Genomic DNA, 17069 nt, shown 5'->3' with positions numbered 1-17069 from the left:
GAAAATAATGGACCACTCTGCCTCGTTTTTTCAAAAAGTTGCATGTGAATTCAATCATAAGACTTGAAAAGGTTAGGGTCAAATCAATACAAAAGAAAAGATAAAATAGACCGATTTGTAATCACCACAGGAACATTTGATTTTTTTGTCTAATTAATATAGTCACTAGTCAAAATCCGTGTAAATCTAGATATTTTTTTCTAGGGAAAACCAAATTATTGTGAAGTGATGACGATTTACATGAAAATCACCGTCACCTTATCTTACATTGACATTCTCTTTAAGTTCCAATTCATTAAACAAAATTGAGAATATATTGAAAATAATTAGAATTTTATATTGTCGTTGAGATTCAACCAACTCTTTGTATTCGATTCTCATGTAAAGAGAAGTGGCTTTTCATAACCCGTGAGATTTCAATATGACCCATGGACATTGGCGGATATGGGTGCATCCATCCATATCTAGTGAAAAAATAACATTATCGCTTCCTCTAAGTATAGAAATATACATGTGTTTTCAATATGTCATGTAAAATTTAATAGCCTAATAATTAAGTTATTATAGTCTATTAATTAAGAGATCTACGGTTGAATCCTAATGTAAACATATTTTTTCTTGTCTTTATTGGATACATATTTTTCCTTTCTTTATTTTATTAATTGATAACGACTACTTCTTATTCCTAAATATGATTTTGTATACTTAATTTAAAGTTAAAACCACTTTTTTTTTTTTATCATAAAATACTTATTTTTATGATTTATATTGCATCTTATTCTATGTGTACCAAAATAAACATTTATAATATTTATGAGATTGAAATGTTGATTACTTTGCCTATATTACTAGTTTTTTTTTTAATTTAAATTATTTAATTCATAGTTTATATTTTTATTTATTTTAAAAATCCTAATTATTTACACTAGTAAATATATTTGCATACAACAATTTAGAATTTTAAATTAAGGTGTGTCTCTCACTTATTTTTAATTTTACGAACTCCCCGATGAATTAAACATGACTTATCTACAATTGTAAATATTATCATATCTTGTAATGAATATTGATAATGGATATGTATTCCGACATCTTTCAAAATCAACTAGCATGATTATAGTTCTACAACGATAAAAGAGAGATTTTGATAGGATACAAAGCAAGAGAAACATAAAAACACATAAATACCTAATAAAATAACATAGAAAAAGAGCAAAGCAGTATGTTGAAAACCATAAGACAAAAAAAAGAAAAATTATTTCAAAATTTCCTACTAAAATAGTAGAAAATTTGACAATCAAATAAGGTAGATAACACAATATCAACACGGTACCTCCAGCAGCAATGTTTCCAGTATGTGTATAGTAGTAATAGATTTTGCCACATTATTCAAGTTTCGATCAACCAAAGTTTAGCAAATGGAAGGATAGCCTGCAATAACCAATAAATGCATATAGTTATCACAAAACGTGCCTTCTTCGTATATATAACTGACAGACGATTGTTAGCTTATCAGAAGATCATGAATATGGACTCAGGTGGTAAGAGTAAAGAGTGGAAAATCTGTTGAGTTTACGATGTGCAGAGCTTTGTTGCTTACCTATTTACCATTTATGTAGTCGAGGAGCATTTTATCGAGCTCAAAATGCCGGCAAAGAAGTTTCTGCAACAACAGTTCGACAAGTATGATTATCAACAGAACAGTTGGATAAAGAATGAATGGCGTTGTATACTCCAGGTCAGAAACTAGGTCACACTGAATGAAACAAAGTTCAGACCAGACATGCTTTTATAGGCAAAGACATCAATAAACCAGCTCTTTTGTCATAGGAGAACGTAATCGGTTTGTGGAAATAACCTTGGACACAGGAGCCTCAAAAAATTTGGCTTCATAATCCGTCTCAGGTAATCGTATTATCCCAGTTCCATCACGGAACAATACGTATGCGGGAAGTTGGTGCAGACTTCCTGTTATCAGTTAACCCATCAAATGATCATGAATTGGAATACGTATATACTAAAGAAACAAATACTCCTATATCATTATAGTATTAACTCATTACTCAAAAACTGAGTTAAAAAAACGATTCCAAACTTCTCAACAACTATGGTCTTTTAATGAAAACGGCTCCTACCAAGGCTGATTCCGAACTTCTCAGCAGCATTTGGAAACAGCCCAAGATCAACTGTTACAAATGATAAATTTTTATTTGAGAATCTGCAAAAGAAATCAGTCAATGTATTAAGGAATAAACTCAGAACCTTAATGAAACCAGATAGATAAGGAAAGCTCCAAACTCACGTAACCGAGAGTTCGGGAATAAAGGAACTTGCTCGAATGCAACTGGAGGTAGATAGAGAACGAAATTCAACCTGGAAAAATTGAACAAAGTTAATTGAGGAATTCTCTGCCAAGGAGAAAAGAACTAGCAACATTTTTAAAGCACTTGTAGCAGTAGAATGGCACAAGTGATCAGAGTACTAGGTAATAATCTAGCATTTGTAGATAAAATAAAATTTTACAAGTTCCACCTAAATTAGAATAGTAACTAATATAACATTAGCATAAACATGAATTTCAAAACAATTTATACTAGAACCAACAAGTCTCTTATGATACATGGATTGAAGTCCACCAATATAGGACCCAATATGCTTACTTCAGCAAAAGTAATAGTACAGGTTATAAAATTGATACATTGGTAACTGAATGTATTGTTCTTCATAATAAGATGATTCTCACAAGCTTTTACATTTCTTGGCCCTGTCAATTAGAGCAAGTATGGAGTTCTCAATCAATATTATGTTTATGTTTGTCTTCAGTACACTACCCCGTCATCAACACCATCCTCTGTCCTTACACATACTGACATATTACATATACAACCTAGTGCTGCTGTTACAAGTACTGGGCTAGAGAGAGAGAGAGAGAGAGAGAACACACCAACCATCCAAAATTTTGATGTGTTCACTTCAGTAAGCACGGTTTCCAACTGGAGCGGTGTCAAAGGACTTGATGCACCTAGTTAAAGTAAAAAAAAAACAGAGAAAAATTAAATGACAAAAGTAATTAGAGAAGACAGTAGATATTTATGCTATGCATATTCACCACTTTGAGAGTCCCAAAGCAATTATAAACTTAATGGCAGAGAAACAAAATCAAAATAGAAGAGAAAAGAATGAACTTCATTTGAGTTCAGCATAAGTTTACCAAATCCTTCATATGCAGGTTGTTGGGCAATGATATATATAACTGTCATGAAGAAGCAAGATAAGTGCATTAGGAGTTGAGAGAGTTTTAGGCATGACCAATTAAAGCTGATGACTGCAGACATACCTAAAAATGCTATAGCATACCACAAGGCCAAGTGATAGTCCAGCACCAAAGCAATAGCAGCAAGGAAAATCTGAAGACAAACTCAAGTTAATTCCTTTAAATAGAGAGGAAAGCACATAAATGAAGCAAAGCAAGCATACAACAATACACAGAGTCAAAGCTTATATGCAATATAAAGATTATTGCACATGATCCCCAATTCTATTCCCCTTAAAATAACACTAACTTCTTCAAACACCACTTCCTCATAAACATTAGTTTAGCTAAAATTCTTTGGCCACATACTTGGATTCTATCTATGTAAATATGCATTACAGAAGGTTCAGTTTCATCTCTATTCATCAAACTTTGATCTACTAATTTCTAAAGGCCCATGTGTAGCTAAGGAAAATGCATTATGCGTGCAGAATGCATGAGATTGTACTCGTATTCTTTTAAGATCACCGGCTCATTTAATAACGTTGCAATAACAAATCAAATCCAAGACAAAAGAAGAAATCAATTTGATACCTTTGCATAGAATAAAGTATCTGATATAAATGCCTCCCATGATTCCGTTCTCACCACCTGCAAGTTAGCATCAAGAAAATTTAAATTAACCAGTTAATAACGATGATATCCATAATATTCAAAATTTAAAACAATAACATCAGCATCACTCAGCTCCTACCATTTCCCCACATAGATGTACCAAAAGCATGACAACTCCAAACCAAATTTACAACAGCTAAAACAGAGATGCTTAGGTCGACATGAACCCTAACCGTATACCATAAATCAAACAATTCGATCGTAACTAACCAAAAAATTGGGTGCGAAAAAAGGAATAATTGTACCTTGATAGCAGCTAAAACACAAAAGGAAAGGAAAGCTTGAATCTCCTGCAATAAACAGTCAAATCAATAAAAAAATTCCGGAAAATAATATTGAACCAAAAAACACATAAACTTGAAATCAAATTTACTCGGTGAAGAAGATGAGCTGAGCTGCGAGACGAGAGGACTTGCGCGGCGGCGCAGCGAACAGGAATGTAGGAGAAGAAAGCCAAGCAATGCAGCAAATAGTAGGATTCCGAAACCATACGGTTCATCCAATGAAATCCGATCGACGACATTTCCAAATCCGCAGATCTCTGCAAAATCGCTTTAGATTTTCTCCCTTGAAATTTCTGATGTTTCGGGCTGAAAACGGGCCGGTATATCAGGCCAATAGGCCCAACTATTACCATATATAATTGTGGATCGTCACATATATAAACGGGCCTTGCATTCCCTTCAAAAAATGGATTTCTGTTACAAAAACTATTCCTAGTTTAAAACTGTTTCAACATATAAATCGAGTAGCTATATATTATTGACATAACTAAACAATCATATTTCCTCAATTACGTGTAATTCTTATATATTTATTTCTCAAACATTAACTTATAAATTTATAATCTCCTAAATTTGTTGATCATCAACATCGTCATTGTCATGAAGAACATATGTTTTTGGATGTTTATTCATAAGTTTATTAAAAATTGTTATTGCTTGCTTTGTAGTAGATGTTATGAGTTTTTTTCAATCATTCATTCCACTCATCTTTTGAGTATTTGCTTCCCCTGCAATCGTTTATCTTTTATTTGCATTTTTATTGAGTCATTTCGTCGACACTTGAAAGATTAATTTTTTTGTGAGATCACATTTGAATTGTCTGCTTTCTCGTGATAATATTATAAACATGGATAATATCTTCACTTACATGGACCTGGCATACATAAGGATCGACGAAGATTTGCATAATTGTTTTGGAGAAGAAATTTTTAATACTTGCATTATAAAATTATAGTTCGACCCCTCCATAAATTCAATACTCGACGGTATGCAAACCATGAGAAATGATATGCTACATACCTTATGTGAGCTCCTTATGTGAGCACCACTCTCGTTTGATACACGTTTAGCGTCGTTCGTTTCGATTTATCTATTTAGCTTAATTCTAATACATTAAAAAATATTATTGCAATTTTTAATTTCACAAAATTCATAAAAATCAAAGTTTGATTTATTATTTTATTCATTTATTTGAAATTATTGAGAAATCGAGCAAATCGAGCTTTGATTTTTATGAGTTTTGTGAAATTAAAAATTGTAATAACATTTTTTAATGTATTAGAGTAAAACTAAATAGATAAATCGAAACGAACAACTCTAAATGTGTGTCAAACGGGAGTGGTGCTCATATAAGGAGCTCACATAAAGTATGTAGCATATCATTTCTCTGCAAACCATTTCCACTCAATCCGCTCTAAAAATTATGTTTTGAATTCTTCGCTATACAAGTAATGACCATGGCATGGCATGAATTAAAACTCAAAACGATAACATTTTAATACATCGAAACTAAAATTACACAATAATAGTATGTGAATTATTAGAGATGATTTGAAACGAATATTGTGTTAAATTTCATAAAGACTTCTTACATGCCAAAACAAACTAACCCAAAACTCATTTCCAAGCCATAATTTCCCTATTCATATTCCAATTTTTTAGGCAAGCTTGTCCCCATTAAAGCGCAAATAAACCCCTCCCCTCGCTTCTCTCACTCCTATTCTCCCTAAAATTAACACTCACCTATTTCTATTTCCCTCTTTCTCTCCATCCCCATTCCCCCATGGAAACCCCCCAATTCTTCCAATCCGACTACTACTCCTCCTCCCCCTTCGCGCCGGAGAAGCGCCTCTCCGACGCCAAAACCAACGACCATTTCGTCATCGACGACCTCCTCGACTTCTCCAACCACGACGCCATTGGCCCCGACGCCGACGCCGATGCCGATGACTCCTCCACCGCCGCCCCTCTCAACGCCTCCTCCACCTTCTCTGCCGCCGCCGATCAGGCTTTTGTTCAGGCCAGCGACGTCGCCACCCAATTCTCTAATGACCTTTGCGTCCCGGTGCGTTTTTTCGGCCTAAAATTCACAATGTTGTTTGTTGGAAAATAGTTTCCTCCCACTAAAACTGAAATTTTTTTCTTTTTAGGCACGAAATTAGTCAGTCAGGTGGAAAAAATAAAGTGCGAGACCGAATAAAATTTTACTTCATAATATTGTTTCTAGTTTAGAAAATGTGTCACTATGTGACAATACAAGAAGGAAAATGTGTGACAATTAATATTACCGAATAGTAGTAACTTTTTTGTTAATGGTTTTTTGAGAATTACTATGGTGCCGTCTTGCTTTTATTTGCTTTTTTTTTTGGCAAAACACATTCTTAGATCCTTATACTTTAATCAAAATGTTCATTAGGTCCTCGTACAATTTTTTCGTTTTAATAAGTCCTTGTACCTTTCTCATAAATTTCATCACATCCTCGTACAATTTTTTCGTTTTAATAGATCCTTATACTTTGATTATAACTTTTATTAGGTCTTTTAAAATATTCTTTTACTTTTATCTTAGATAATAATTTATATTTAATTAAATTTAATGAAACTTTTAATTTTATTATTTAACTTATCTTATGATTATAAATATTCAGGGAAACGTATCTTTCAATATATATAAATAATCAATAGAAAATTCGGATTGTTATTCTAAAAAAAACTTCGATTTTAATCTCCAATCATCACGGTTAATCTTTACGAGGACCTGATAAAAATATTATGAAAAGTATAAGGACCTATTAAAATGAAAAAATTGTACAAGGACCTAATGAACATTTTGACTAAAGTATAAGGACCTAAGAATGTATTTTGCCTTTTTTTTTTGTCTTGTCTCTTATCTTAGCTTAAGTTTGATTACTTCATTTTATAGAAAATTTTATAAAATTTTAATTTATGTGACATTAAAATTTACAGTATGAAGATATGGCTGAGCTGGAGTGGCTATCGAGCTTCGCTGACGAATCATTTTCAAGTGAAGATTTGCAAAAGCTACAACTGATTCAAGGCGTGAAGGCCCGAACCAACGAGGCCCCGCAGCCCGAACCGGCCCCGGTGGTCCTTTCGGTCCCGGCCAAGGCGCGGAGCAAGCGGTCCCGCGCGGCCCCGGGCAACTGGACCTCCCGCCTGATGATGGTGTCACCGCCAGTGACACCAGAAGCCCCCGCCATGTCGTCCTCTTCGGAGTCGAGCGGGGGCAACAAGAGGTCCCCGAAGCCCCCGGGGGCTAGGCAGCGGAGGAAGGAGGCCCCCGAGAGCTCCGGGGAGGGGCGCAGGTGCCTCCACTGCGCCACTGACAAGACGCCGCAGTGGAGGACTGGGCCCATGGGCCCAAAGACGCTATGCAATGCCTGCGGCGTCAGGTACAAGTCGGGCCGGCTGGTGCCCGAGTACCGGCCCGCGGCCAGCCCGACTTTCGTGACGCTGAAGCACTCGAACTCGCACCGGAAGGTGATGGAGCTGCGGCGGCAGAAGGAGATGGTGCAGGCGCAGCAGCAGTTCCTCCACCACCAGCACCAGGGTGTTATCTTTGACGCCGCCGCCGCCGCCGATGATTACTTGATCCATCAACAAATTGGGCCGGATTTTCGCCAGCTGATTTAGCATTAATTAAAATCTTTTTATTTTATTTATTGGAGAGGATTTTTTTAATTTAGATTTTTTTAAGCTCGTTAATTTTTTTAGGACAATTGAATCCTAACTCCTCGAATTTAGATTTTTAGATTTGTGAGGACTAATTAAAAGTGAAAAAAGATAGAAGAAGACCGAATAGGAAAGGAGGAAAAATTGGAGAGGGAAAAGGGGGCATGTCCTAAATTGAATTGTATTTGAGCAATAATTATTGAATAAATTTTCGTAATTCGAATTTGCATTATGCTATTTCTATCTAATATATGTGGCAAACAATTACTTTTTCCATGCATTTATTTCAAACTAAACTAGTACGATTCATTCATGTCGGTAGCGTCGGTTTTCAAATTTTAGCCTTTACCTACACAAGAGAAAATCATTATTATTTTATTTTGTGATTGCATAAAAAAAGTTATATATCAATAATACAAAGTGACAAGACAATCGAAATGTTGAAAGCATAGCTTATTAAATGAACAAAATATGTGCATATACCAAATATAAACCACTCAAAGAAGAAATTTTAAATTAAACTGAAAAATATGACGAAACTTTAGAAGCATGAATTTCAGTGAGGATGATATGTCTTGAGGTGAATTTCCAAAGAGAAATTTACAGAGAATGTTAGTAAATGAAAGTACAGAAAGCTTTATTGTTTTATTCACTTTGGTTGGTTATGAAAAAGAATTTAAATTGGTGATTATATTCATATAGATAGGTCTCTTTGTGTAAAATGTAAATATTTGACAATGATATCTTTAAGCACGGAATTCAATTCTACCACCAAAGATGCATTGATTTTCGAGAAAGAATACATAAAATTTGAAAAGGTGGAGTTTTTTGAGTCAGACGTGCCTACTTTCATGCAATTGCATGTGAGTATCCATAATCTTCACAATTTTAATTTCTATATTTTAATTACTTTTAAAAAGTCCACAGTCCATTTTAAGTTTCAATATTGGACCAGTGATATAATCTCCACTCCAAACATGTGATGAAAAAATATGATGTATTATGTATATATATATATACCACTTCAATTTTTACTCTATTGGTCATGAAATTATGGTTTAATATGTTTAGTTTTGTGATTATTTATAATTTAATTAGCTTATGGTATGTGTACTGCAATTTCGTTATTAAATTTTATAGTAATGTAATGTGCGATCCAAGGCTACACTGATCCATAGGCCTAGCTATGCTACTTTAATTTAATGGAATCTTAGTATATTTAAAATATATCTTCTGACTATTACTATGATTAAATACATTAAAATTCTGAAACCATGTACTGTAATTAATGTCCTCTGCACCAAGGTTTAATATATTTTCTGAGTAACAAGATGTAGATTATATATTAACTCTATTAATAAAAAATTTAAAGTGACAGTGAGAGCTGAATAGAGTGGTGGATCAAAGAATAGTTTTGCGTATATACTATATTTAACATTAATTGTGAGGTGCAGCATTTATTCAGCGTATCATTCCTATTTCCTCATGGTATTATTCGTTCCATATATGTATTTTAGCATTTTCATACAGTTAAAAATAATTAGTATCAAATTAAATACAGTAACTTTTTCCTTTTTCTTTTAATTGTAAACTACAATGTTCATTGTAAAAAGTCTGTACACTCTCCAGTCCACCATGTTACTGACAAATACATTTGACATTATCTGGTTTTTTTTTTTTACTCGTATTGATTTTTCCCAATTTTGTAATTGTCAAATACAAACTGTGTGTATGTTTATAATACTATCATTTTTGTACGGGAGACAACCACATGAGAAATTGACAATATCGGACCCATAAAATTTTACTAAGTGCTTAATTTAGTTAGTTATTAATTATTCAATAGAATTCAATTAAAATCGTTTTATTTACGTCTTGATCTAAAACAAGAGATTTTTTATACATCTATATATTACTCTATGTCCCATAATATGAGTCACATTTATTATGGGTACGAGTTTTAAGAATTGTAAAGAATAGTGAGATGGAAAAGTTAGTGAAATATGAGTACTACTTTTTTATATTAATTTTATAATAGAATGTGAATAAAATGAGTTTTCGTATGACCTACTTACCATTCATGGTAAAAGTGAAATATGATGGTCATTGTGGAGAAAGAGAGTACTCCCTCCGTCCCAGAGAAGTTGGCATACTTTGAAAATGGCACGGGATTTTAGGAGGTTTTATTTTGTGTGTTAAATGGAGAGAGAAAATATAATTTTTATATTCATGTGAGAGAAAACTTTTTCCAAAAAGGGAAATGTGACATCTTTTTGTGGGACAAACTAAAAAAGAAAGTGTGCCAACTTCTTTGGGACGGAGGGAGTACTATATTCCACGAAACATAGATGATAAAAAGCAAATGATAGTGGATTGCTCTCAGCATCTACAACCCTTTTTTTTAACCAATTTTTATTGAAAAATAAAAAATAAAAAAAATAATCAAACTCTTGAACTGGGACAAGGGTGCAACCGTGCAAAGGAGAAGAGGAGACAGAACAACACTGCAACTAAAGCACGTGCTCCTCACGTTGCACAAACATTACAAATTTAGGTCTTTATAAAACTGAATAAACAAATTAAAGCGATCATTATTTTATTATTTAAAAGGGATCATTATTTGCTTTGAAAGAAGATAAGCCCAAGAAAGTTGGGTTTCGGTTTATCTTAATAATATAACAGGCTCAGTTTAATGGGCCAATCTCGGTGGCTTAAGCTAATATGTAGATTATTGGATGAAATTTATTTTTGAACCGTAAGAAGAGAAATTTTGCTGATATTGATGCCCACGGTTTGAAACCAGCGGTACAGTTCTAGAAATTATCGAACTAAAACCGAACTGCGAGGGTTTTGTGGTTAGTGTTTCGATTTCGAACTGACAGTTTTCACGGTTCTGAACTGTTTTAAGCGGTTCCGGCTCGGTTCACGGTTTTCCGACAGTTTTCACGCTTCCGATTTGGAACCACCCGAAACCCGGCACAGTTTTGGTTCTGATATTATGGAACCTAAACCAGCCCACGGTTCCAAAAGTAACGGTTTCGGTTCGGAACCGTAACCGAGGGTAATGGTTTTACGGTTAACCGTCCGAACCGCAAATATTGGGCATTTCTAGATATTGCTATCGCAAACACAAAAAATAACGTAATCGTTACAATGTTTTACATAATTATATAGAATTGTAAGATTTTGAATTATACCATTACTTCCTCCATTCCGGCTAAGATGACACACTTTCATTTTTTATTTGTCAGAAAGAAGATGACACATTTCTATTTCTAGTAACTTTTTCCCTCCAATTAAATATTCAACTCTCTTTTTCACTCCATTTAATACTTACACACACTTTTTTCCTTTCCAATTAAACACATTAACCAATAACTCCTAAAATCTTATACTCAATTAAGAAATGTGTCATTTTAGTCGGGATGGAGGGAGCAATAATTAACCTCATGTTAAGATACTAGGTTGACATAGTATGTTACGCAACAAAGTTGTCATTCTATGCAACAAGCCAACAATAAGCATAAATTAATGGTGGTGGCTTAGTTAGGCAACAAAGTTGTCATTCTATACATAATCACATACATGATCATATAAATGGTGGTAGTAGATTTAATAGTATTAGTTAGTATGCATAAAAAAAATTATGATGATATTTATAATTTGTACTCCAATATTTGAGTAAATTGTTTATGGTTGAGTGGTAATAATATTTTATATTATCTTCAAGCAATTAAATCCCACTAAAAATACTTTTTTTTCCAAAAGAACATGTTAATAATTGCTTTGAATCGAGTCAAACTAATCAGAACGAACGTTAATTATTGATTTATTCATCTTTGGGTCGCCCGTACAAGTTAACGTGCCTTAAAAAACACAACCAACTTTGGTAGGAAACTGAAATCCCTCACACAATCCCTATCGTGTACCCTCAAACTCTCCAAGGCATCTCTCTCTCTCTCTCTCTTCCATCCACTATTTTCACAACCAATAATAATCCCCAAATCTCTCTCCTCATAACCGCCATAATCGTCAATGGAGTCCGTCGCCTCCAGTTCCACCCCCCACCACCACCACCCCCACCGCCCCCGCCTCACCGTCTCCCAATCCTTCTCCGACCGCATCATCCGCGCCGTCCGCCACCGCCTCCGCCTCCTCCACCGCTCGGGCTCCCTCTTCTTCGTCCTCGGCGCCACCGGCAACGTCTACACCGTCAACCTCTCCGCCGCCGTCTCCTGCTCCTGCCCCGACCGCGCCAACCCCTGCAAGCACATCATCTTCGTCTTCATCCGCGCCCTCGCCCTCCCCCTCGACGACCCCTGCCTCTCCCGCCGCACCTTCCGCCCCTGCCAGCTCCGCCGCCTCCTCTCCCTCCCCACCGCCGCCGACTCCCTTGCTGCCGCCTCCCTCAGGGACCGCTTCCACCAACTCTCCGCCAAGTCGAGAGACGGTGGTGGCGGCAGAGTGCGGCCGCCTGCTGTGGTGCCGGAGTCGGGCGCCGCCTGCCCGGTTTGCCTGGAGGAGATGGGGAGGGAGGAGAGGGTGGTGGCGTGTGGCGCGTGCAAGAATGTGATACACGAGGAGTGCTTCTTGGCGTGGAAGAGGAGCTGCCGGAGGAGGTCCGCCACGTGCGTGCTCTGCCGAGCACGGTGGCGAAGCGGCGGTGATGATCAGGATAAGTATTTGAACCTCTCGGCGTATGTGAATGAAGAAGACATGGTGGAGGATGGAGGATGCACTTGATTAATTACTTAGCTTATCCTTCATTTAGATTTCACTAGACTTAATTTAGATTTTATTTTATTTGTAAATACATGACTGAATTTAATCCTGGTCACAAAGGAAGATTTATGTTAGCTTTAGTTTAGATTTGATTTCATTTGTAAAACAAAAACTTCATATATAGACAAACACAAAAAAAACAACCATCTTTTTCCCCAACCCGTTCGCGAAGTCTTCTACATGGGCAGATTCCGAGTTCCTCAGCAGGGTAATTATTCTTTTCTCAACAACTTCCAACTCCGATCGTATTTTATGCAACGTGTTAATACGTACACATAGCTGTGGTACCCCAGTGGAGTTATCACCGTTGACAGTAGCCACCTGAGGATTCCTCTTCTGCAAGGTGGTCGACTTCTCTTTCTTCTTCCAATTGAATGATGAACCCGTGGTACATCTTGTTAAGGCTGGCATTGTAGGAACATACACATTTTTTGATCCTGCACATGGACAGTTTCATTTCATTCATTGATTGCTAAAAGTAACTCCGTACTTTATATATCAGGAAAGAGATTTTTATGTAGAGTAATGCAATGTTACCACAGCCCAATTTTGCTTTAGTCGCATAATATTGAAGACATTTATCAAGGCCAGCCACTAAGTCGGGAAGTATTGCAGGATGCATCGGTATTGGCAGCTCAAAGAAAGCCTCTAATGTCTCATCAACTATTCGTAGAACCTCCACTGCTGAAGCAGCGAATCCCTCTTGATTCACTCGTGGATTCCAATCCTATCAAGTAGTAGAAAAGGATTGGCATGTGAAACTCAAGTAACAATTTAAAATGGTGTTGAATAACTAGAATTTCAAGTAATAAGGGCTTGTTTGTATCTGTATCTGTACGCCTCTAGCTCAATGCATAAATTGTTGAGTTTAGAGATCATAGAAAATACCTCTTGTTGAAGATTTCTATCAACCCAATCCTTTAGCCTGTCTATCCTCGTCTTTATCCAAGCTTTTACCAAATTGGCTATTGCACCTTCAGCTTCATAAGGAGGCATCTCGCGAATAATGGCCTTCCCACCATCATCACTATCCACCGAGTCTTCAACTGCGATTTGGACGAGATCTTTTTCCAACTTATCTGCAGCTCTCAATATTTGCACTGCATCTGGTGTTAATTCTGTAATGCCTGAAATGAATTGTTTCAGCTCATTCCCATAGCAAACATGTAGAGTGGCAACAGCAACCCCTGCAGCAAAGGGGTGCCATATCTTCAAGATAGGACTAAACGTATCCTTCTCTTTGACTGCAAGCTCACCCACATCCTTGGCCAGGATGGCAAGGACGGGAAGGGAATTCAGCTGGTTTCTCGATGCTCTCCTGCTAGAATCAGCCTTTTCCATCATCTGTACATTAGAAATATAAAACACGTTATTCAAGTTCGTGTGCTGCATTACTAAAGAAACTGGGAAACCAGAACCACGAAGAAATACTGAAGTTCAGGAAATGTCAGATAGCATAAATGTTTGGTGGTTTTGTATAATACGATAATCATTAAGCTAGTTTCATGAAAGTGAAGATGGCCTCTGAATTCACTTTCATGTCAGCTATACCTCAAATTAATAATCACAACTTCAACTTGCCTGAGCAACTAAAAATATTCTTTTCTGATTCCAGATATCAGCCTAACTTCTATGTGACACTAAACATCATGAACTTCAGCAGGTTCACTTCAGCATTAGATATCGTTTTAAGACATCAGTAAAGATTAGGTTGAAATTCAGCATCACAATAAATGAAGATAAATATCACCGTTAGAAGGCAAAACGAGAATCTTTAATCAGTAGTTAACAATAGGTTACAATAATCCAACTAGTAGAAACCAAAAAACACAAATTAAACATCTTCTGCTGCTGCTGCACGATCAAATGCAGGAGGTAAGGCTACTTCACTGATTACTTCAAACCTAATAAAGTTTTCAAAACCAAGGTCTAGCTTATGCTTTGAAACACAGTTAGAACCTCATTTATAGCAAAAATCCACCCTCTCTCAATCAAAACAAAATCGAATAAACATCCAGTTATAAATAGGTAAAAATATTGGCAACATTAAGTTAAAATTGAAATAATTTCCACTTCCATTTACCAAGCACAATAAGTATATCGCACAAATCCAATTTTAACATGCATTAACTATCAAATTTTGGCTACTGCACACCTAGATCAAGAGCTCAATCTATTGGGAAATGCCAAAAATTAGAAACGGAATCACAATTGAAGTCTAGATACTAAAATTGAATCTCGTTTCCAATTCCAGAACTGAGAAAACAAGTGTTCCTAACCTGCGAAGCAGAAATCCTCAACAAACCCCTACGAATCCTCGAATCAGCGGCCTCAGAAATCCTCATCTGAATCCTCATCAGCTCTCCAATCGTGACCGGCTTCTTCACCTTCCCTCCTGAGCCCAAATTGCCCGAATCGGGGCTCTGCATCGAGCTGGTGGATCTCATCCCCAGCGCCTTCTTCATTTTCGACGCCGCCGCCGACGTCAAAGACCTCTGCAGATTAGAATTCGAGCTGCTGCTGTTGGGGGAATTAGCGTGGCCGTTGGTGGCAATGTAGGTGAGTGGTTTGGAGGAGGAGGAGCGGTTGGCGGAGACGAAGATCTCGTAGGCGGTGGCGCGGAGGTCGGAATCGGAGAGAGTGGGGGTTAGGTCGCCGAATGGGAAGGGGAGAGGGGTTAGGGCGGCGGAATTGGGGAGAGGGGTAAAGCGGGAGGTGGCGGAAGAAGGAGACGCAGCGGATATGGTGATAGAGGAGGAGGAGGAAGAGAAGGAGTCTCTCTTGGAGTGGCCGAGGGTTCGGTCTCTGAAGAGAGACGCCATTGTCGCTCTGTGCAGAGAGAGAGAGAAAGGTGAGTCAGTGATAGTAAAAGAGAAGAAGATAATATATGCTGCATATAATAATTAATAATACTAGGTTGGCTTTCTTGATTACAAAAATAAAAGTGCAATACTAAATATTGTAGGTGACGATAGAAACAAAATCTATACTCATGTTATAGGAATTGACTCGGTATATAACTAGTTCTAGTAGTATTTTATATAAGTGGGACTGCTCTAAATAGCCTACTGTCAAATGAAATAAATACCATACTATATATCTCAATTATTAGCCAAAGTAACAATGTTGTCACAGCAACAACAGCAAATGCCACTTTGGCGAAGAAAAAAAAGAGTCGAGCACCCAATTAAGTGATCTCCAGAATAAAACTAAAGATATTAATATGATATCAAAGTTATACTTAGTACAATATTATCCACATTGAAGTTGACTCATTACTTCGTGCATACTGCATAGTTCTACTATTATATAAGTACAAAAATAATTGAATCTGACATTCATATTACGTGAGGTACTATTTTTCTCCCGGTGGTCGTCTTGTTGGATAGATGATTTTTGTATTTGGATTTTGAAGAAATTCAAGACAAATTGCTTTTGTAGCAAAAAACACTCAAATTATGCATTACAATCAAACTCAAAAACGTATAAAGTATGCGCAATTGCATGCATGCAAGAGCATCATTTTAAGTTATATTTTGAAACAAAAGAAGATGAATGTACCTTAAGTAAGAAGACAACTGACAACATATTTACATATTTTTTGGTTTAGTTTATAGTATATATAGTTTAGATTTAAATAAAAGGTTATTGCATGTAAATAACTGAACTTTCAATTTTCTAGTTTTTCATCCAAACTTTTTTATAAAGTATTATAAACAAATTTTTGTGTCATAATTTAAATTTTGTTAACATACGGAGAATTAATTAATGAATTGATATTTAATATTTTTGATAGCATATAAATATGATTAAAGAAAACTCTAAAGTAAGAAAAGAAAAGAAAATATCAAAATCGGAAGAAAACTTTAAAGTAAGAAGAATTTTTATATGCATCAAAAATTTCAATAGCATATAATATTAAAGATAGAAGAAAACATATTTATCAATGTATATTAATTAATTAATATGCTAATAAAAATTTGAACTATAGTCCCAATCAATTAATATGCTCAAAATGATACTCCCTCCGCTTAGCATAAGAATATCTCCAATGGTGCATAGGCAAGCAATAGGCCAGCCATTCTCTCCCCTGTCAAATCAATAACACTTTAAAAAATCCACCTGCCACATCAGTTAGAGTAAGTAGTAAGCCAGTACCCGCAATAAAAATAATTGAAATATCTTACTACATTTACTGGAATTAAAATTACGATTAAAATACCTAATTAAATTTACGAGACATATACGCGAAAAATAATCCATTCCATTAAAAAAAAAAGTATAAAGATTTTTTTAAAAAAAAAGTACATGATTTTTTTAAAAAAAGGGCTTCAACACACGAGCCCCGCCACTCTCTACTCTTCATCGCTGCCGCCCGTCGC

At 35.9% G+C, this 17069-nt stretch overlaps 4 protein-coding genes across 4 annotated transcripts; 2 read left to right on the top strand and 2 right to left on the bottom strand.

Annotated features, from left to right (window-relative positions):
* Positions 1-1173: 1173 nt before the first annotated feature.
* LOC125215643 (thioredoxin-related transmembrane protein 2 homolog) lies at positions 1174-4604 on the bottom strand. The gene is made up of 11 exons (XM_048117125.1): positions 4302-4604; positions 4174-4218; positions 3848-3904; positions 3338-3407; positions 3212-3253; positions 2949-3022; positions 2303-2373; positions 2136-2218; positions 1859-1968; positions 1601-1663; positions 1174-1431 (listed from the first exon to the last, which is right to left on the bottom strand). The coding sequence occupies exons 1-10, from the start codon at positions 4563-4565 to the stop codon at positions 1601-1603; spliced, it is 879 nt and encodes a 292-aa protein (XP_047973082.1). The 5' UTR covers positions 4566-4604; the 3' UTR covers positions 1174-1431.
* Positions 4605-5948: 1344 nt separating this feature from the next.
* Positions 5949-8130, top strand: LOC125216120 (GATA transcription factor 12-like). The gene is made up of 2 exons (XM_048117744.1): positions 5949-6277; positions 7180-8130. The coding sequence occupies exons 1-2, from the start codon at positions 5996-5998 to the stop codon at positions 7864-7866; spliced, it is 969 nt and encodes a 322-aa protein (XP_047973701.1). The 5' UTR covers positions 5949-5995; the 3' UTR covers positions 7867-8130.
* Positions 8131-11728: 3598 nt separating this feature from the next.
* Positions 11729-12779, top strand: LOC125211004 (mitogen-activated protein kinase kinase kinase 1). The gene has a single exon (XM_048110673.1). It carries the CDS (start codon positions 11941-11943, stop codon positions 12646-12648), a length of 708 nt encoding a protein of 235 aa, XP_047966630.1. The 5' UTR covers positions 11729-11940; the 3' UTR covers positions 12649-12779.
* LOC125210197 (protein unc-13 homolog) lies at positions 12730-14263 on the bottom strand. The gene is made up of 5 exons (XM_048109767.1): positions 14239-14263; positions 13576-14031; positions 13225-13414; positions 12832-13124; positions 12730-12735 (listed from the first exon to the last, which is right to left on the bottom strand). The coding sequence occupies exons 2-5, from the start codon at positions 14029-14031 to the stop codon at positions 12730-12732; spliced, it is 945 nt and encodes a 314-aa protein (XP_047965724.1). The 5' UTR covers positions 14239-14263.
* Positions 14264-17069: the final 2806 nt, after the last annotated feature.

The sequence above is a fragment of the Salvia hispanica genome, chromosome 3 (assembly GCF_023119035.1).
Source record: "Salvia hispanica cultivar TCC Black 2014 chromosome 3, UniMelb_Shisp_WGS_1.0, whole genome shotgun sequence".
Lineage (NCBI taxonomy): Eukaryota > Viridiplantae > Streptophyta > Magnoliopsida > Lamiales > Lamiaceae > Salvia > Salvia hispanica.
The sequence above is the reverse complement of the archived record's forward strand: the minus strand, read 5'-3'. Positions and strand labels throughout refer to the sequence as shown.